The 21,611-nt window shown below is 33.1% G+C and overlaps 2 protein-coding genes across 2 annotated transcripts; both read left to right on the forward strand.

Annotated features, from left to right (window-relative positions):
* The first annotated feature begins 219 nt into the window (after positions 1–219).
* LOC143917231 (uncharacterized) lies at positions 220–11,913 on the forward strand. The gene is made up of 3 exons (XM_077438716.1): positions 220–492; positions 570–1,936; positions 11,733–11,913. Exons 1-3 carry the CDS (start codon positions 379–381, stop codon positions 11,911–11,913), a joined length of 1,662 nt encoding a protein of 553 aa, XP_077294842.1. The 5' UTR covers positions 220–378.
* A 3,414-nt stretch (positions 11,914–15,327) lies between these two features.
* On the forward strand, positions 15,328–19,018 carry LOC143917057 (uncharacterized). The gene is made up of 2 exons (XM_077438445.1): positions 15,328–15,600; positions 15,678–19,018. Exons 1-2 carry the CDS (start codon positions 15,487–15,489, stop codon positions 17,517–17,519), a joined length of 1,956 nt encoding a protein of 651 aa, XP_077294571.1. The 5' UTR covers positions 15,328–15,486; the 3' UTR covers positions 17,520–19,018.
* The last annotated feature ends 2,593 nt before the right edge of the window (positions 19,019–21,611 follow it).

Genomic DNA, 21,611 nt, shown 5'->3' on the forward strand with positions numbered 1-21,611 from the left:
CAACAGTTCAGTGATTACAAGTCAAATGTGAACCGGTCGCTCTAGATCGGTCACATGTGATCACCCGTCATACTAAAACTGGTTACGAGAAAACTGGTCACACCCTAAAATCGGTCTAACAGTTTTCTCTTGACCGTTTTTAGGGTGTGACCAGTTTTCTTGTGATCAGTTTTCTCGTGACCAGTTTTAGTGTGACGGGTGATCATGTGTCACCAATCTAGAGCGACCGGTTGTCCTGTGACTAGTTCACATATGACTAGTAATCCGTTTACCATAACTACATAATACCACATTTAGACCAAATTTGTCACTGAAAAAAATAGCAAGGCGAGGGCAAGTCGAGAGAAGTGGTTGCTGTCAGAGTTCAACACAGGGACGATGGAGTGCAGGCTTTGTCTCGGACCAGCTCCGGCCGAATCTTCCGTCTCCATCTTCGGCGATCCTCATCCAGAGCGTCTGGAGCAACGCATTCGGACTTGCTGTCAAATTCAGGTCGGTGCTGGTTATAGGTCACAATTATTGTGGTTGACTCTTCTCACCGCTTGATCCTACTTTTTTTCCATCTGCAGGTTAAAAGAGGCGATGGGTTGCCAGACAGGGTGTGTCTTTCGTGTAAGACCACTCAGGAATCGTCTCGACTGAGGGTAGACGATTGCTTGAAGATCAAGACTAACGAAGTTTTATTGGAAGATTCAATATGGGACGACGAGTCTTCACAATCGACAATTCACCGAAAGAATAGTGAAATGTGCGTAAAGCCATTTCCCAGTGAATCTGAACATATTTTATACAAAAGATCACATCCTGGAGAAAAGCTGTTCAAATGTGATATTTGTTTAAAATCACTTTCTCGAAAAGATACCCTTGTCAAACATTTGAGATCTCACATTGGGGTAAAGCCATTCAAATGTGAAATTTGTCTGAAATCATTTGCTGCAAAATTTAGTCTCGAGAATCATAAAAATACGCATACTGGGATAAAACCACACAAATGTAACATTTGTTTAAAATCATTTACTGAAAAATCTACTCTGCGGAAACATAAAAAATTGCATACTGGAATAAAACCACATAAATGTGAAATTTGTCTAAAATCGTTTACTCAAAAATCTAGCCTTATGTCACATGAAAACTTTCATACTGGGATAAAACCACACAAATGTAACATTTGTTTAAAATCATTTACTAAAAAATTTTGTCTCCAAATACATGAAAAATCGCATACTGGGATAAAACCACATAAATGTGAAATTTGTCTAAAATCGTTTACTCAAAAATCTAGCCTTGTGTCACATGAAAAATTGCATACTGGGATAAAACCACATAAATGTGAAATTTGTCTAAAATCGTTTGCTCATAAATCTAGCCTTGTGTCACATGAAAAATTGCATACTGGGATAAAACCACATAAATGTGAAATTTGTCTAAAATCGTTTACTCAAAAATCTAGCCTTGTGTCACATGAAAAATTGCATACTGGGATAAAACCACATAAATGCGAAATTTGTCTAAAATCGTTTGCTTATAAATCTAGCCTTGTGTCACATGAAAAATTGCATACTGGGATAAAACCACATAAATGTGAAATTTGTCTAAAAACATTTACTAAAAAATCTAGCCTTTTGTCACATGAAAAATTGCATACTGGGATAAAACCACACAAATGTAACATTTGTTTAAAATCATTTACTCAAAAATGTCATTTCGAGAAACATAAAAAATTGCATGGCGAGATAAAACCACACAAATGTAACATTTGTTTAAAATCATATACTCAAAAATGGTATCTCGTGACACATAAAAAATTGCATGCCAAGATAAAACCGAACAGATGTAACATTTGTTTAAAACCATTTACTAAAATATATACTCTCCAGAAACATAAAAAATTGCATACTGGGATAAAACCACATAAATGTGAAATTTGTCTAAAATCGTTTACTCAAAAATCTAGCCTTGTGACACATGAAAAATTGCATACTGGGATAAAACCACACAAATGTGAAATTTGTCTAAAATCGTTTTCTCAAAAATCTAGCCGTGTGTCACATGAAAAATTTCATACTGGGATAAAACCACACAAATGTAACATTTGTTAAAAATCATTTACTGAAAATTCTACTCTCCGGAAACATAAAAAATTGCATACTGGGATAAAACCACACAAATGTGAAATTTGTCTAAAATCGTTTTCTCAAAAATCAATCCGTGTGTCACATGAAAAATTGCATACTGGGATAAAACCACATAAATGTGAAATTTGTTTAAAATCATTTACTGAAAATTCTACTCTCCAGAGACATAAAAAATTGCATACTGGGATAAAACTACAAAAATGTGAAATTTGTCTAAAATCGTTTTCTCAAAAATCAAGCCGTGTGTCACATGAAAAATTGCATACTGGGATAAAACCACACAAATGTGAAATTTGTCTAAAATCGATTTCTCAAAAATCTAGCCTTGTGTCACATGAAAAATTGCATACTGGGATAAAACCACATAAATGTGAAATTTGTCTAAAATCATTTACTGAAAATTCTACTCTCCAGAGACATAAAAAATTGCATACTGGGATAAAACTACAAAAATGTGAAATTTGTCTAAAATCGTTTTCTCAAAAATCAAGCCGTGTGTCACATGAAAAATTGCATACTGGGATAAAACCGCATAAATGTGAAATTTGTCTAAAATCGATTTCTCAAAAATCTAGCCGTGTGTCACATGAAAAATTTCATACTGGGATAAAACCACACAAATGTAACATTTGTTAAAAATCATTTACTGAAAATTCTACTCTCCGGAAACATAAAAAATTGCATACTGGGATAAAACCACACAATTGTGAAATTTGTCTAAAATCGTTTTCTCAAAAATCAATCCGTGTGTCACATGAAAAATTGCATACTGGGATAAAACCACATAAATGTGAAATTTGTTTAAAATCATTTACTGAAAATTCTACTCTCCAGAGACATAAAAAATTGCATACTGGGATAAAACTACAAAAATGTGAAATTTGTCTAAAATCGTTTTCTCAAAAATCAAGCCGTGTGTCACATGAAAAATTGCATACTGGGATAAAACCACACAAATGTGAAATTTGTCTAAAATCGATTTCTCAAAAATCTAGCCTTGTGTCACATGAAAAATTGCATACTGGGATAAAACCACATAAATGTGAAATTTGTCTAAAATCATTTACTGAAAATTCTACTCTCCAGAGACATAAAAAATTGCATACTGGGATAAAACTACAAAAATGTGAAATTTGTCTAAAATCGTTTTCTCAAAAATCAAGCCGTGTGTCACATGAAAAATTGCATACTGGGATAAAACCACATAAATGTGAAATTTGTCTAAAATCGTTTTCTCAAAAATCAATCCGTGTGTCACATGAAAAATTGCATACTGGGATAAAACCACATAAATGTGAAATTTGTCTAAAATCGTTTTCTCAAAAATCTAGCCGTGTGTCACATGAAAAATTTCATACTGGGATAAAACCACACAAATGTAACATTTGTTAAAAATCATTTACTGAAAATTCTACTCTCCGGAAACATAAAAAATTGCATACTGGGATAAAACCACACAAATGTGAAATTTGTCTAAAATCGTTTTCTCAAAAATCAATCCGTGTGTCACATGAAAATTTGCATACTGGGATAAAACCACATAAATGTGAAATTTGTTTAAAATCATTTACTGAAAATTCTACTCTCCAGAGACATAAAAAATTGCATACTGGGATAAAACTACAAAAATGTGAAATTTGTCTAAAATCATTTACTAAAAAATCTAACCTTTTGTCACATGAAAAATTGCAAACTGGGATAAAACCACACAAATGTAACATTTGTTTAAAATCATTTACTGAAAATTCTACTCTCCGGAAACATAAAAAATTGCATACTCGGATAAAACCACACAAATGTGAAATTTGTTTAAAATCATTTACTGAAAATTCTACTCTCCAGAGACATAAAAAATTGCATACTGGGATAAAACTACAAAAATGTGAAATTTGTCTAAAATCGTTTTCTCAAAAATCAAGCCGTGTGTCACATGAAAAATTGCATACTGGGATAAAACCACAAAAATGTGAAATTTGTCTAAAATCGTTTTCTCAAAAATCAAGCCGTGTGTCACATGAAAAATTGCATACTGGGATAAAACCACATAAATGTGAAATTTGTCTAAAATCGATTTCTCAAAAATCTAGCCTTGTGTCACATGAAAAATTGCATACTGGGATAAAACCACATAAATGTGAAATTTGTCTAAAATCGTTTTCTCAAAAATCAAGCCGTGTGTCACATGAAAAATTGCATACTGGGATAAAACCACATAAATGTGAAATTTGTCTAAAATCGATTTCTCAAAAATCTAGCCTTGTGTCACATGAAAAATTGCATACTGGGATAAAACCACAGAAATGTGAAATTTGTCTAAATTCGTTTTCTCAAATATCTAGCCGTGTGTCACATGAAAAATTGCATACTGGGATAAACCACATAAATGTGACATTTGTCTAAAATCGATTTCTCAAAAATCTAGCCTTGTGTCACATGAAAAATTGCATACTGGGATAAAACCACATAAATGTAAAATTTGTTTAAAATCATTTCCTGAAAATTCTACTCTCCAGAGACATAAAAAATTGCATACTGGGATAAAACTACAGAAATGTGAAATTTGTCTAAAATCATTTACTAAAAAATCTAACCTTTTGTCACATGAAAAATTGCAAACTGGGATAAAACCACACAAATGTAACATTTGCTTAAAATCATTTACTGAAAATTCTTCTCTCCAGAAACATACAAATTGCATACTGGGATAAAACCACATAAATGTAACATTTGTTTAAAATCATTTACTGAAAATTCTACTCTCCGGAAACATAAAAAATTGCATACTGGGATAAAACCACATAAATGTAAAATTTGTTTAAAATCATTTTCTGAAAAATCTACTCTCCGGAAACATAAAAAATTGCATACTGGGATAAAACCACATAAATGTGAAATTTGTTTAAAATCATTTACTGAAAATTCTACTCTCCAGAGACATAAAAAATTGCATACTGGGATAAAACTACAAAAATGTGAAATTTGTCTAAAATCATTTACTAAAAAATCTAACCTTTTGTCACATGAAAAATTGCAAACTGGGATAAAACCACACAAATGTAACATTTGTTTAAAATCATTTACTGAAAATTCTACTATCCAGAAACATAAAAATTGCATACTGGGATAAAACCACATAAATGTAACATTTGTTAAAAATCATTTACTGAAAATTCTACTCTCCGGAAACATAAAAAATTGCATACTCGGATAAAACCACACAAATGTGAAATTTGTTTAAAATCATTTACTGAAAATTCTACTCTCCAGAGACATAAAAAATTGCATACTGGGATAAAACTACAAAAATGTGAAATTTGTCTAAAATCGTTTTCTCAAAAATCAAGCCGTGTGTCACATGAAAAATTGCATACTGGGATAAAACCACAAAAATGTGAAATTTGTCTAAAATCGTTTTCTCAAAAATCAAGCCGTGTGTCACATGAAAAATTGCATACTGGGATAAAACCACATAAATGTGAAATTTGTCTAAAATCGATTTCTCAAAAATCTAGCCTTGTGTCACATGCAAAATTGCATACTGGGATAAAACCACATAAATGTGAAATTTGTCTAAAATCGTTTTCTCAAAATTCTAGCCGTGTGTCACATGAAAAATTTCATACTGGGATAAAACCACACAAATGTAACATTTGTTAAAAATCATTTACTGAAAATTCTACTCTCCGGAATCATAAAAAATTGCATACTGGGATAAAACCACACAAATGTGAAATTTGTCTAAAATCGTTTTCTCAAAAATCTAGCCGTGTGTCACATGAAAAATTTCATACTGGGATAAAACCACATAAATGTGAAATTTGTTTAAAATCATTTACTGAAAATTCTACTCTCCAGAGACATAAAAAATTGCATACTGGGATAAAACTACAAAAATGTGAAATTTGTCTAAAATCGTTTTCTCAAAAATCAAGCCGTGTGTCACATGAAAAATTGCATACTGGGATAAAACCACACAAATGTGAAATTTGTCTAAAATCGATTTCTCAAAAATCTAGCCTTGTGTCACATGAAAAATTGCATACTGGGATAAAACCACATAAATGTGAAATTTGTCTAAAATCATTTACTGAAAATTCTACTCTCCAGAGACATAAAAAATTGCATACTGGGATAAAACTACAAAAATGTGAAATTTGTCTAAAATCGTTTACTCAAAAATCTAGCCTTGTGACACATGAAAAATTGCATACTGGGATAAAACCACACAAATGTGAAATTTGTCTAAAATCGTTTTCTCAAAAATCTAGCCGTGTGTCACATGAAAAATTTCATACTGGGATAAAACCACACAAATGTAACATTTGTTAAAAATCATTTACTGAAAATTCTACTCTCCGGAAACATAAAAAATTGCATACTGGGATAAAACCACACAAATGTGAAATTTGTCTAAAATCGTTTTCTCAAAAATCAATCCGTGTGTCACATGAAAATTTGCATACTGGGATAAAACCACATAAATGTGAAATTTGTTTAAAATCATTTACTGAAAATTCTACTCTCCAGAGACATAAAAAATTGCATACTGGGATAAAACTACAAAAATGTGAAATTTGTCTAAAATCGTTTTCTCAAAAATCAAGCCGTGTGTCACATGAAAAATTGCATACTGGGATAAAACCACATAAATGTGAAATTTGTCTAAAATCGATTTCTCAAAAATTTAGCGTTGTGTCACATGAAAAATTGCATACTGGGATAAAACCACAGAAATGTGAAATTTGTCTAAATTCGTTTTCTCAAATATCTAGCCGTGTGTCACATGAAAAATTTCATACTGGGATAAAACCACACAAATGTAACATTTGTTAAAAATCATTTACTGAAAATTCTACTCTCCGGAAACATAAAAAATTGCATACTGGGATAAAACCACACAAATGTGAAATTTGTCTAAAATCGTTTTCTCAAAAATCAATCCGTGTGTCACATGAAAAATTGCATACTGGGATAAAACCACATAAATGTGAAATTTGTCTAAAATCGTTTTCTCAAAAATCTAGCCTTGTGTCTCATGAAAAATTTCATACGGGGATAAAACCACACAAATGTGAAATTTGTCTAAAATCGTTTTCTCAAAAATATATCCTTGTGTCACATGAAAAATTGCATACTGGGATAAAACCACATAAATGTGAAATTTGTCTAAAAACATTTACTAAAAAATCTAGCCTTTTGTCACATGAAAAATTGCATACTGGGATAAAACCACACAAATGTAACATTTGTTTAAAATCATTTACTCAAAAATGTCATTTCGAGAAACATAAAAAATTGCATGGCGAGATAAAACCACACAAATGTAACATTTGTTTAAAATCATTTACTCAAAAATGGTATCTCGTGACACATAAAAAATTGCATGCCAAGATAAAACCGAACAGATGTAACATTTGTTTAAAACCATTTACTAAAATATATACTCTCCAGAAACATAAAAATTGCATACTGGGATAAAACCACATAAATGTGAAATTTGTCTAAAATCGTTTACTCAAAAATCTAGCCTTGTGACACATGAAAAATTGCATACTGGGATAAAACCACACAAATGTGAAATTTGTCTAAAATCGTTTTCTCAAAAATCTAACCGTGTGTCACATGAAAAATTTCATACTGGGATAAAACCACACAAATGTAACATTTGTTAAAAATCATTTACTGAAAATTCTACTCTCCGGAAACATAAAAAATTGCATACTGGGATAAAACCACACAAATGTGAAATTTGTCTAAAATCGTTTTCTCAAAAATCAATCCGTGTGTCACATGAAAAATTGCATACTGGGATAAAACCACATAAATGTGAAATTTGTTTAAAATCATTTACTGAAAATTCTACTCTCCAGAGACATAAAAAATTGCATACTGGGATAAAACTACAAAAATGTGAAATTTGTCTAAAATCGTTTTCTCAAAAATCAAGCCGTGTGTCACATGAAAAATTGCATACTGGGATAAAACCACACAAATGTGAAATTTGTCTAAAATCGATTTCTCAAAAATCTAGCCTTGTGTCACATGAAAAATTGCATACTGGGATAAAACCACATAAATGTGAAATTTGTCTAAAATCATTTACTGAAAATTCTACTCTCCAGAGACATAAAAAATTGCATACTGGGATAAAACTACAAAAATGTGAAATTTGTCTAAAATCGTTTTCTCAAAAATCAAGCCGTGTGTCACATGAAAAATTGCATACTGGGATAAAACCACATAAATGTGAAATTTGTCTAAAATCGATTTCTCAAAAATCTAGCCGTGTGTCACATGAAAAATTTCATACTGGGATAAAACCACACAAATGTAACATTTGTTAAAAATCATATACTGAAAATTCTACTCTCCGGAAACATAAAAAATTGCATACTGGGATAAAACCACACAAATGTGAAATTTGTCTAAAATCGTTTTCTCAAAAATCAATCCGTGTGTCACATGAAAAATTGCATACTGGGATAAAACCACATAAATGTGAAATTTGTCTAAAATCGTTTTCTCAAAAATCTAGCCGTGTGTCACATGAAAAATTTCATACTGGGATAAAACCACACAAATGTAACATTTGTTAAAAATCATTTACTGAAAATTCTACTCTCCGGAAACATAAAAAATTGCATACTGGGATAAAACCACACAAATGTGAAATTTGTCTAAAATCGTTTTCTCAAAAATCAATCCGTGTGTCACATGAAAATTTGCATACTGGGATAAAACCACATAAATGTGAAATTTGTTTAAAATCATTTACTGAAAATTCTACTCTCCAGAGACATAAAAAATTGCATACTGGGATAAAACTACAAAAATGTGAAATTTGTCTAAAATCATTTACTAAAAAATCTAACCTTTTGTCACATGAAAAATTGCAAACTGGGATAAAACCACACAAATGTAACATTTGTTTAAAATCATTTACTGAAAATTCTACTCTCCGGAAACATAAAAAATTGCATACTCGGATAAAACCACACAAATGTGAAATTTGTTTAAAATCATTTACTGAAAATTCTACTCTCCAGAGACATAAAAAATTGCATACTGGGATAAAACTACAAAAATGTGAAATTTGTCTAAAATCGTTTTCTCAAAAATCAAGCCGTGTGTCACATGAAAAATTGCATACTGGGATAAAACCACAAAAATGTGAAATTTGTCTAAAATCGTTTTCTCAAAAATCAAGCCGTGTGTCACATGAAAAATTGCATACTGGGATAAAACCACATAAATGTGAAATTTGTCTAAAATCGATTTCTCAAAAATCTAGCCTTGTGTCACATGAAAAATTGCATACTGGGATAAAACCACATAAATGTGAAATTTGTCTAAAATCGTTTTCTCAAAAATCAAGCCGTGTGTCACATGAAAAATTGCATACTGGGATAAAACCACATAAATGTGAAATTTGTCTAAAATCGATTTCTCAAAAATCTAGCCTTGTGTCACATGAAAAATTGCATACTGGGATAAAACCACAGAAATGTGAAATTTGTCTAAATTCGTTTTCTCAAATATCTAGCCGTGTGTCACATGAAAAATTGCATACTGGGATAAACCACATAAATGTGAAATTTGTCTAAAATCGATTTCTCAAAGATCTAGCCTTGTGTCACATGAAAAATTGCATACTGGGATAAAACCACATAAATGTAAAATTTGTTTAAAATCATTTACTGAAAATTCTACTCTCCAGAGACATAAAAAATTGCATACTGGGATAAAACTACAGAAATGTGAAATTTGTCTAAAATCATTTACTAAAAAATCTAACCTTTTGTCACATGAAAAATTGCAAACTGGGATAAAACCACACAAATGTAACATTTGTTTAAAATCATTTACTGAAAATTCTACTATCCAGAAACATAAAAATTGCATACTGGGATAAAACCACATAAATGTAACATTTGTTAAAAATCATTTACTGAAAATTCTACTCTCCGGAAACATAAAAAATTGCATACTCGGATAAAACCACACAAATGTGAAATTTGTTTAAAATCATTTACTGAAAATTCTACTCTCCAGAGACATAAAAAATTGCATACTGGGATAAAACTACAAAAATGTGAAATTTGTCTAAAATCGTTTTCTCAAAAATCAAGCCGTGTGTCACATGAAAAATTGCATACTGGGATAAAACCACAAAAATGTGAAATTTGTCTAAAATCGTTTTCTCAAAAATCAAGCCGTGTGTCACATGAAAAATTGCATACTGGGATAAAACCACATAAATGTGAAATTTGTCTAAAATCGATTTCTCAAAAATTTAGCGTTGTGTCACATGAAAAATTGCATACTGGGATAAAACCACAGAAATGTGAAATTTGTCTAAATTCGTTTTCTCAAATATCTAGCCGTGTGTCACATGAAAAATTTCATACTGGGATAAAACCACACAAATGTAACATTTGTTAAAAATCATTTACTGAAAATTCTACTCTCCGGAAACATAAAAAATTGCATACTGGGATAAAACCACACAAATGTGAAATTTGTCTAAAATCGTTTTCTCAAAAATCAATCCGTGTGTCACATGAAAAATTGCATACTGGGATAAAACCACATAAATGTGAAATTTGTCTAAAATCGTTTTCTCAAAAATCTAGCCTTGTGTCTCATGAAAAATTTCATACGGGGATAAAACCACACAAATGTGAAATTTGTCTAAAATCGTTTTCTCAAAAATATATCCTTGTGTCACATGAAAAATTGCATACTGGGATAAAACCACATAAATGTGACATTCGTTTAAAATCATTTATTCATAAAGGTGTACTTGTGATACATTTGAGATCTCACACAGGGGAAAAGCCATTCAATTGTGAAATTTGTCTGAAATCATTTACTGAAAAATCTAGTCTCGAGAAACATAAAAATCATTTATTTCTAAAAGTAAACTTGGGTTACATTTGAGTTCTCGCACGGGGGAAAGCCTTACAAGTGTGTAATTTGTCTCAAATCATTTACTCACAAATCTAACCTCAATAAACATACAAAAATTTCGTGCTGGATAAAACCACACAGATGTGAAATTTGTTTAAAATCATTACTCGAAAATCTATTGTTATTATATATACTGTTAATATTCTTACATTTTGGCGGCATCCGTGCCATTGTTAAGGTTGCCAACTTTTTCTGAGACAATTCCGGGACAAATAGCTCAAAACTCGATTTTTATATTTTTTTTTATTCGTTCGGAACATATTTTATTGTTTTTACATGCGAAAAATATTACTTTGGTTCCTTTATTCGAATACAAAAAAATATATACATGTAGGAATGATTTTTAAACGAGCCGAGCCGTATGTGTGGTTGGTCAAACTGCTAGGGATAAAGTATGTGTGTGGTATGCATGGGAGAGTCCGGATGCGTGTTGTTATGGTCACTTGTTGGAGATCAGGCCGGACGATATGATATAATAAATAGTTTTGACTGAATCTGCGCGTTTCGCTTGGAATCATTCACATCCGGATCCTATATTTGGGTGCTCTTTCGAGATGCCCGAAGACATTCCAGTGACAGCCAGGAGCGGTCAGACGACAACGGGGAATTGTGACAGTTGAGGTTAAGGACGCGCGATGACTGCTATAACGCGTACGAGCATAAAGATGACGTGGGTGACGTCACGCCACGCTACGATGATGATATCCACGACGAGAAAGACGACAACGCCAGTGGCAACGACGACGAGGGAGATACCACAGTTCAATTTCCGAGATCTGGAGGTTTGTTTCGGTCTGCCGAAATGTAACGGCAGAAATAGCCCTATTGCAGTGTGGATTGAGCGCCTCGAAGAACACGCGCAAATCCTCGGCTGGACGGAGACACATTAGTTGGTGTATGGGCGGATGCTGTGTGAGGGGACTGCCAAGAATTTCCTAGACTCAGAAACGGGCATAACCACGTGGGCGATACTGAAGAAAAGGTTGACCGGAGAGTTCGGTCATCGATTGAATAGTGCGGACGTGCACAGGGAACTGAGGTTAGAGAAAAAGGGAAGAGCGGAAGATAGTTTAAGCTACATCTACAGAATGAAGGGGATCGCAGCCAAGTGCAGCTTTATCGAGGAGGAAGCGATTATTTCATATATAATTGGTGGACTCGGTTTTGACAAGTACGAAAAAATGATGCTGAGCGGAGCTGGAGCTATTAAGGAGCTGAAGACGTGAGTTACGCAGTGCGAGAAAATTAGAGAGGACGACGAACCCAGGGTGACGGGGCCCGTAAGAAACCGTGAAAACTGAGAAAGAGGGAGGCCACAATGCTACAATTGCGGTGGACCAGGTCATTTAGCAGCCGTCTGCAGGTTTAAGAAGAGAGGAACTCGTTGTTTCAATTGTAACGAGTTTGGGCACATATCAGCTCAATGTTACAGTACCAAAACAAAGACTGTCTTGACAATACAAGAAGAAATAAGAAAAGAAGTCAGTATCCCGGGTGCCGCCCTGTTGGGTAGCCCCATCACAGAATCCGTTCTTATGTGCATTGACGGCAACAAAGTGAAATTTGTTAATAAACCGTGTGTTTTGATGAAGGATAACTTAGAACGGAGTCTGCCGAGGAGAAAAAAAGAGCAAGAGATGAGGGATTGTAAGGAAGTGTGGCAACAGGCATGTAAAAGACATTTTAAATGTCACAAAAGACCTTTGCAGCAACGGGCTTCACGAGAGATGTCTGCTCTCTCGTGAAGCAGACTCATTGTTTCCAATAATGAAGAGGACGATGCGAACATGGCCGATGTAAGTGTGAACAGTGATGGTTTGCACAGAAAAAGACTTTTGGATTACAGAGACATACTGTCTTCAAATACAGATGAACCACCCGATGATCAATTTGGAAAAGGATCTAAGAATTATAGTCATTTGAAGAATTCTGAAGATGAGAATAAAGAAAAGGAGAAACATAAAGACAAAGAAAAGGATATGGCTAAATCACAAGAAGGAATAAGGGACCCAGTCAAAATTTCAACACCAAAGGACACTGTATTCACTTTCAAGCTCGGTCGTAGTCTGATTGATGTTACTTCAATGGAAAAGAAAATAGGACCGTGGATTGAGAAAAGACTTATTGGATGTATCAGTGAGCCAGAACCAATATGTGTTGACTTCATTTATGGTAAATTACTAGCAGAAAATCTGTGGGGTGACGGCAGGTTCGTCGGACGGTCACGGAGAATCGCCGCGGGCATTGGATAGTATTTAAGTTGTACCGATGGAAGTGAAGTGTGTGTGAGTGAATTAGAGAATAAGTGAAATACCTGGAGGGGTTTTAGTTAAGCCTTACTTGTAATTTGATGATTGAAAGGTGTAATGTTTTATTGCTAATTCTAGTAATGTTTTAAAATGTGATTGTTTCCGATGTAAAGATTTAACTTGTCATTGTAAAGGTATTGATTCTAATGTTTTGTATTGCTTGTAATAATTTTAAATTGTAATTGTGATACCTTTCTGTTTTGTATTGCTTGAAATAATTTTAAATTGTAATTGTGATGATTTATGTGTAACTTTATTGAAGATTGAATTGTGTTGAAATGTAAAAATTAATTTGTAGTGAAATGTGTAACGATTAATTTGTTATAATTGTAATTGTTATGTAAATTGTAAAATTATTGATGTATAAGTGTATTGATATGTAGTTGTGATGATGATTGTAATTGTGATGATGATTGTAATTGTGATGTAAATTGTAATTGTGACAATTGAAAGCATGTTTAGAAGAATATAAGATGATTTTATGGAATGGAAGATTAAACATTGTTGAGGATGATAGAGGAAATGTTTTAAAAGAATGTAAGATGATACATTGTATAGAGTGGAAGATGAAATGTAAAAGAATATGAGATGAAATGCTGTAAAAATATAAAAGACGAAGAATGTCATCCGAGGGCGAATGACAGTCAGGAATGACCGAATGTAGGAATGATTTTTAAACGAGCCGAGCCGTATGTGTGGTTGGTCAAACTGATAGGGATAAAGTATGTGTGTGGTATGCATGGGAGAGTCCGGATGCGTGTTGTTATGGTCACTTGTTGGAGAACAGGCCGGACGATATGTTATAATAAATAGTTTTGACTGAATCTGCGCGTTTCCTTTGGAATCCTTCACATCCGGATCCTATATACATGAGTAAAAGAGGTCTTATTTGCAATTTCGCCTTTTCTAAGGTGATATTCATGTTATTCCTGGCCTTCGTCCACACACTTCATGTGACTAAATACTCTTTCTGGGTAAGCATTACTGCAGGGATGAACATAATGAAAGACACAATTTTCATCAGCTCAACCGATTTTTCTTGTTCTTTGAAATACCCTCTATTGTCGCGATTTTATGTTTATAAAAGATGCTAGTTTTTATTAATGCTATAATACTTGCATTTCTCTCTTTAAAAAGAATTGCTTTTGCTTACAAAAAGATCTATTTAAGACTCACAAGCAATTTAAAACATAAATGAAAGTATTTTTTTCACAAATTAAATATAGTAAAGCTGCAGCAAAAGAAAAAATCACGGTGTTGTTAACGAAATAATAAAATCTTCGCAGAAACGCTCGTATATGCTTTGTGGCGGCTCGTTTATACGACATGGTAGAGTTTGGTTGCCTTCATGCGAGTGGGGACCAACTCGGCTGGGTTCGGAGAGCCGCTACTCACTCTGCCTTCAGCTGTCATAAATAAAACACGTGCATTAACATGCCAGTCGTCTCATTCGTTCATCCCCCATAGCTTTACGTAATTCAGGAGCAAACTCATTTATCAAACTCTTTTTGTTGGTGAATAAAGTAGTAAATAAGGATGAGCTTACAAAAAAAAACTAGCCCAAAAGATCTTATTGTGAATTATTTATAACCGTTACGAATGGGCGCGAACGCGGTTCAATGGGGTGGCGTAATATTCTGTCCTGGGACTGTGTGGGGACAAATAATTTGTGGCCTAACATTTCTCTGGTATAACAACAGTTCAGTGATTACAAGTCAAATGTGAACCGGTCGCTCTAGATCGGTCACATGTGATCACCCGTCATACTAAAACTGGTTACGAGAAAACTGGTCACACCCTAAAATCGGTCTAACAGTTTTCTCTTGACCGTTTTTAGGGTGTGACCAGTTTTCTTGTGATCAGTTTTCTCGTGACCAGTTTTAGTGTGACGGGTGATCATGTGTCACCAATCTAGAGCGACCGGTTGTCCTGTGACTAGTTCACATATGACTAGTAATCCGTTTACCATAACTACATAATACCACATTTAGACCAAATTTGTCACTGAAAAAAATAGCAAGGCGAGGGCAAGTCGAGAGAAGTGGTTGCTGTCAGAGTTCAACACAGGGACGATGGAGTGCAGGCTTTGTCTCGGACCAGCTCCGGCCGAATCTTCCGTCTCCATCTTCGGCGATCCTCATCCAGAGCGTCTGGAGCAACGCATTCGGACTTGCTGTCAAATTCAGGTCGGTGCTGGTTATAGGTCACAATTATTGTGGTTGACTCTTCTCACCGCTTGATCCTACTTTTTTTCCATCTGCAGGTTAAAAGAGGCGATGGGTTGCCAGACAGGGTGTGTCTTTCGTGTAAGACCACTCAGGAATCGTCTCGACTGAGGGTAGACGATTGCTTGAAGATCAAGACTAACGAAGTTTTATTGGAAGATTCAATATGGGACGACGAGTCTTCACAATCGACAATTCACCGAAAGAATAGTGAAATGTGCGTAAAGCCATTTCCCAGTGAATCTGAACATATTTTATACAAAAGATCACATCCTGGAGAAAAGCTGTTCAAATGTGATATTTGTTTAAAATCACTTTCTCGAAAAGATACCCTTGTCAAACATTTGAGATCTCACATTGGGGTAAAGCCATTCAAATGTGAAATTTGTCTGAAATCATTTGCTGCAAAATTTAGTCTCGAGAATCATAAAAATACGCATACTGGGATAAAACCACACAAATGTAACATTTGTTTAAAATCATTTACTGAAAAATCTACTCTGCGGAAACATAAAAAATTGCATACTGGAATAAAACCACATAAATGTGAAATTTGTCTAAAATCGTTTACTCAAAAATCTAGCCTTATGTCACATGAAAACTTTCATACTGGGATAAAACCACACAAATGTAACATTTGTTTAAAATCATTTACTAAAAAATTTTGTCTCCAAATACATGAAAAATCGCATACTGGGATAAAACCACATAAATGTGAAATTTGTCTAAAATCGTTTACTCAAAAATCTAGCCTTGTGTCACATGAAAAATTGCATACTGGGATAAAACCACATAAATGTGAAATTTGTCTAAAATCGTTTGCTCATAAATCTAGCCTTGTGTCACATGAAAAATTGCATACTGGGATAAAACCACATAAATGTGAAATTTGTCTAAAATCGTTTACTCAAAAATCTAGCCTTGTGTCACATGAAAAATTGCATACTGGGATAAAACCACATAAATGCGAAATTTGTCTAAAATCGTTTGCTTATAAATCTAGCCTTGTGTCACATGAAAAATTGCATACTGGGATAAAACCACATAAATGTGAAATTTGTCTAAAAACATTTACTAAAAAATCTAGCCTTTTGTCACATGAAAAATTGCATACTGGGATAAAACCACACAAATGTAACATTTGTTTAAAATCATTTACTCAAAAATGTCATTTCGAGAAACATAAAAAATTGCATGGCGAGATAAAACCACACAAATGTAACATTTGTTTAAAATCATTTACTCAAAAATGGTATCTCGTGACACATAAAAAATTGCATGCCAAGATAAAACCGAACAGATGTAACATTTGTTTAAAACCATTTACTAAAATATATACTCTCCAGAAACATAAAAAATTGCATACTGGGATAAAACCACATAAATGTGAAATTTGTCTAAAATCGTTTACTCAAAAATCTAGCCTTGTGACACATGAAAAATTGCATACTGGGATAAAACCACATAAATGTGAAATTTGTCTAAAATCGTTTTCTCAAAAATCTAGCCTTGTATCACATGAAAAATTGCATACTGGGATAAAACCACATAAATGTGAAATTTGTCTAAAATCGTTTACTCATAAATCTAGCCTTGTGTCACATGAAAAATTGCATACTGGGATAAAACCACATAAATGTGAAATTTGTCTAAAATCGTTTACTCATAAATCTAGCCTTGTGTCACATGAAAAATTGCATACTGGGATAAAACCACATAAATGTGAAATTTGTCTAAAATCGTTTACTCAAAAATCTAGCCTTGTGAAACATAAAAAATTGCATGCCGAGATAAAACCAAACAGATGTAACATTTGTTTAAAATCATTTACTAAAATATATACTCTCCAGAAACATAAAGAATTGCATGAAACCACATAAATTTTAAATTTGTCTAAAATCGTTTTCTCAAAAATATATCCTTGTGTCACATGAAAAATTGCATACTGGGATAAAACCACATAAATGTGACATTTGTTTAAAATCATTTATTCATAAAGGTGAACTTGTGATACATTTGAGATCTCACACAGGGGAAAAGCCATTAAATTGTGAAATTTGTCTGAAATCATTTACTGAAAAATCTAGTCTCGAGAAACATAAAAATGTGCATCCTGGGATAAAACCTTTTTAAACATTTTTTTAAAATCAATTATTTCTAAAAGTAAACTTGGTTCACATTTGAGATCTCACACGGGGGAAAGCCTTACAAGTGTGTAATTTGTCTAAAATCATTTAATCACAAATCTAACCTCAATAAACATAAAAAAATTGCATGCTGGATAAAACCACACAAATGTGAAATTTGTTTAAAATCATTACTCGAAAATCTATTGTTATTATATATATACTGTTAATATTCTTACATTTTGGCGGCATCCGTGCCATTGTTAGGGTTGCCAACTTTTTCTGAGACAATTCCGGGACAAATAGCTCAAAACTCGATTTTTATATTTTTTTTTTATTCGTTCGGAACATATTTTATAGTTTTTACATGCGAAAAATATTACTTTGGTTCCTTTATTCGAATACATAAGAGTAAAAGAGGTCTTATTTGCACACACTTCATGTGACTAAATACTCTTTCTGGGTAAGCATTACTGCAGGGACGAACATAATGAAAGACACAATTTTCATCAGCTCAACCGATTTTTCTTGCTCTTTGAAATACCCTCTATTGTCGCGATTTTATTTTTATAAAACATGCTAGTTTTTATTAATGCTATAATACTTGCATTTCTCTCTTTAAAAAGAATTGCTTTTGCTTAAAAAAAATCTATTTAAGACTCACAAGCAATTTAAAACATAAATGAAAGTATTTTTTTCACAAATTAAATATAGTAAAGCTGCAGCAAAAGAAAAAATCACGGTGTTGTTAACGACATAATAAAAAAATCTTCGCAGAAACGCTCGTATATGCTTTACGTAATTCAGGAGCAAACTCATTTATCAAACTCTTTTTGTTGGTGAATAAAGTAGTAAATAAGGATGAGCTTACAAAAAAAAACTAGCCCAAAAGATCTTATTGTGAATTATTTATAACTGTGTGAATTATTTATAACCAAATGGGCGCGAACGCGGTTCAATGGGGTGGCATAATATTCTGTCCTGGGACTATGTGTACATTGGAAGGACGTTCAACGGATTTATGTACTCAATGTCAATTACAATAAAAATAAATGTAATAGTTTCCTCAAAATTTCCGGGATAATTTAGCATTCATCCGGGATACGGGACAGTGATTCCAATTCCGGGACGGTTGGCAACCCTAGCCATGGTGTTTCTGGCGCCCCCCCTCACATGACATTTCTCCTCATTGCAGTGTATTTAAATCATTTTAAGAGAAATAATAATTTAAAATTAAATACACAGATCTATTATTTGGCTTACTTGTTTTATTTATTTTAAATGTAATTATGGGGGATGAACGAATGAGACGACTGGCATGTTGAATGCACGTGTTTATTATATGACAGCTGAAGGCAGAGTGAGTAGCGGTTCTCCGAACCCAGCCGAGTTGCCCCCAGGAAGGCAACCAAACTCGACCATGTCGTATAAGCGAGCCGCCACATAATAATTTTTATTTATTGGATGAAATTGAGATAATTTTAGTTAACATACATACTTCATCATCCTAAGCCTAGGGTCGGCAAACCGTGGCTCTTTTTCCAAAGTACCCTAAAATTGTGTCAATTTCAACATACGGCGCGAAAAGTATGACCGACGTTAGAAAAGGGTTTGTTGCTATTCTGAAAGTAAAAATTAATCACTAGGTACTTGCTTACCATTGCATCATTCATCAAGAAGCGCTTTGTGTGCACACATTTTCAGAAAAAATTTGCAAAGTAGCTCCAGTATAGCTAATGGTCTTAATCATCGCCAATTTAAAAAAAATTTAGTTGAAATAGAACGTGAATACGCAGATCTCCGGTTGCATAACAAGGTACGTTGGTTATCGAGAGAAAACGATTCGCTTCCTTATTAAAACAAATTAAAACACTTCTCGTACCCGAATGTAAAACGTTATACATTTTCATTGTTATTTTCAATGAATTTGGACGACTTTGTTTACTTTCGGTCAGATTGACGAGAGTGATCGTGGTGAGAAACTTTTTTTTTAATTTTAAACCCAATTTCTTTTTCGAATTGTTAATTATTAACATAAACTGCATTAAAATGCCGAGTTGCGAGTTGGCAAAAGTAAAGAAGAATAGGTACAATAAAAACTTTCTTATAAGTAAATCTTTCCCACGCTTTTAATGATTGAAATTTAGGAAATATGGTTTCAGTAGTAGGTATAAAAACTAACTTCGAAAATTGTTCTGCCGTCATATGGATGTGACGAACAATCAACTGGATTGTATACCGGATCTCAAAGTCAAAATGACTAGAATAATACAGCAAATGCATTTTTTTTTCAATTGGTTGTGTGAATTCAATTCAAGTAATAAGGAGTCACTCATTGAAATGCTCGATAATTTAAATCAATGGTCAAATATTTTGAATCTTCCCAGAAGAAATACACAAATGGTTGGAAGCGTGGCACCGTTCCTTTCAACATACAGTAAATTACTGTCATCCATCGGTCTGCAAACAGGTGGAATATTTTATAGAAGAACAGGATCACGTCGATTACATGTAGATACACGATTATTTTTTATATTATAAATATCCCACTGACAATTGACAATTTCGCAATAAATTCCATTTTATAAAAGGAATCAGTGCACTTAAAACAGAATTAAAATTTCGTGCTTTTTATTTTTTTGTCGTTTATTGATCATCTTTATTAATGTTTGTTTGTTTCAGCTTGATACGTTCAGGGGTGTGGTAAAAAACATTTTTGACTTTTTTTAAAGAAAAAATCCCACGTTAATTAAAATTTAATGATTTTTTTAATTATATTTTCATCATATGGATACAAGGTAATTGATACATGAAATCGTGAAGAGCACACATATTTAAAGGGTCGATTAAAATAGAAGAAGAAAAATCAGGTAAACTGCCAACAGGAGTAAGCTGTCACTTTCGGTTAAGAGGGCTGGACACCAGCGCCTTGTCCATACAAACGTATTAGACTTCTCCCTTCCTCAATTATGGAACTAGAGAAATTATTTTTTAATATGCTATGGATATCCACCATTGGGATGCATCTAAAAAAATAACTATTTTTTTGATTAGTTATTTTTTATAGGAGCTTAGGAGCCGCCAAACATCTATAAAATCGCCTCTTTTTTACACCCACGAAAAGAGTCCAGCGTGCTTATTTAACGGTCGATTTAAAAAAAAATACGCGCATAGTTGCACAAAAAATATCTTTCTCATACCGAGGATGAAATTTTTTAAAAATTGGTCCAGTTTCGGAGGAGAAAATAAGAGAATACGAAACCTCGATTTTATCGATTTAAAATACTTTTTATCTGGTCGAAGAGCAACTTTCGCATTCAATCAATATATATATATATCGAATTGTCGCATTCACTCAATATATATATCGAAGAAAGGAACGGCAACAAAATTAAGGATTCGGGTTTACAGCCCTCTTAACTGGTGCTCACGAAATTTTATATATAACTTGGAATTGGATTTATAATTCTAGATATGAAATGTCAATAATAAGCTTATTTTTTCATATTTTATAACTCATGTATGCAATGAATATTTTCCATTTTTATTGCGATTTAAAAAAGATTTTTTAAAAAATTTCAATTTGACCAATCTTTGCCTGCCCACCCCCCCCCCCCTCCCAAGAAAAAGCTGAAATGACGTCCCTGATTGTTTTCTATCGAAAGTAAAAGCCGCTTTTATGCCGCATTATTTTATGGTGCATTCTATTTACCTAGGACAAGGGATAAAACGAAATATACAATGTAATTTATGGATCTATTTTGCTTTTACCATTTTTCTTGTACCTAAATTTGTTTATTCCCATTTTTGAAAATTTTATTTATTTTTTACCCTTGATTTTTAGCG

This window comes from Arctopsyche grandis, chromosome 9 (genome assembly GCF_051622035.1).
Source record: "Arctopsyche grandis isolate Sample6627 chromosome 9, ASM5162203v2, whole genome shotgun sequence".
Classification (NCBI taxonomy): domain Eukaryota; kingdom Metazoa; phylum Arthropoda; class Insecta; order Trichoptera; family Hydropsychidae; genus Arctopsyche; species Arctopsyche grandis.

Coding starts and splice junctions, on each gene's coding strand:
- LOC143917231 (XM_077438716.1), top strand. CDS start 379: ATGGAGTGCAGGCTTTGTCTCGGACCAGCTCCGGCCGAATCTTCCGTC. Junction 493..569: donor GGACTTGCTGTCAAATTCAG/GTCGGTGCTGGT, acceptor TTCCATCTGCAG/GTTAAAAGAGGCGATGGGTT. Junction 1,937..11,732: donor TGTGAAATTTGTCTAAAATC/GTTTACTCAAAA, acceptor GTTGAGGTTAAG/GACGCGCGATGACTGCTATA.
- LOC143917057 (XM_077438445.1), top strand. CDS start 15,487: ATGGAGTGCAGGCTTTGTCTCGGACCAGCTCCGGCCGAATCTTCCGTC. Junction 15,601..15,677: donor GGACTTGCTGTCAAATTCAG/GTCGGTGCTGGT, acceptor TTCCATCTGCAG/GTTAAAAGAGGCGATGGGTT.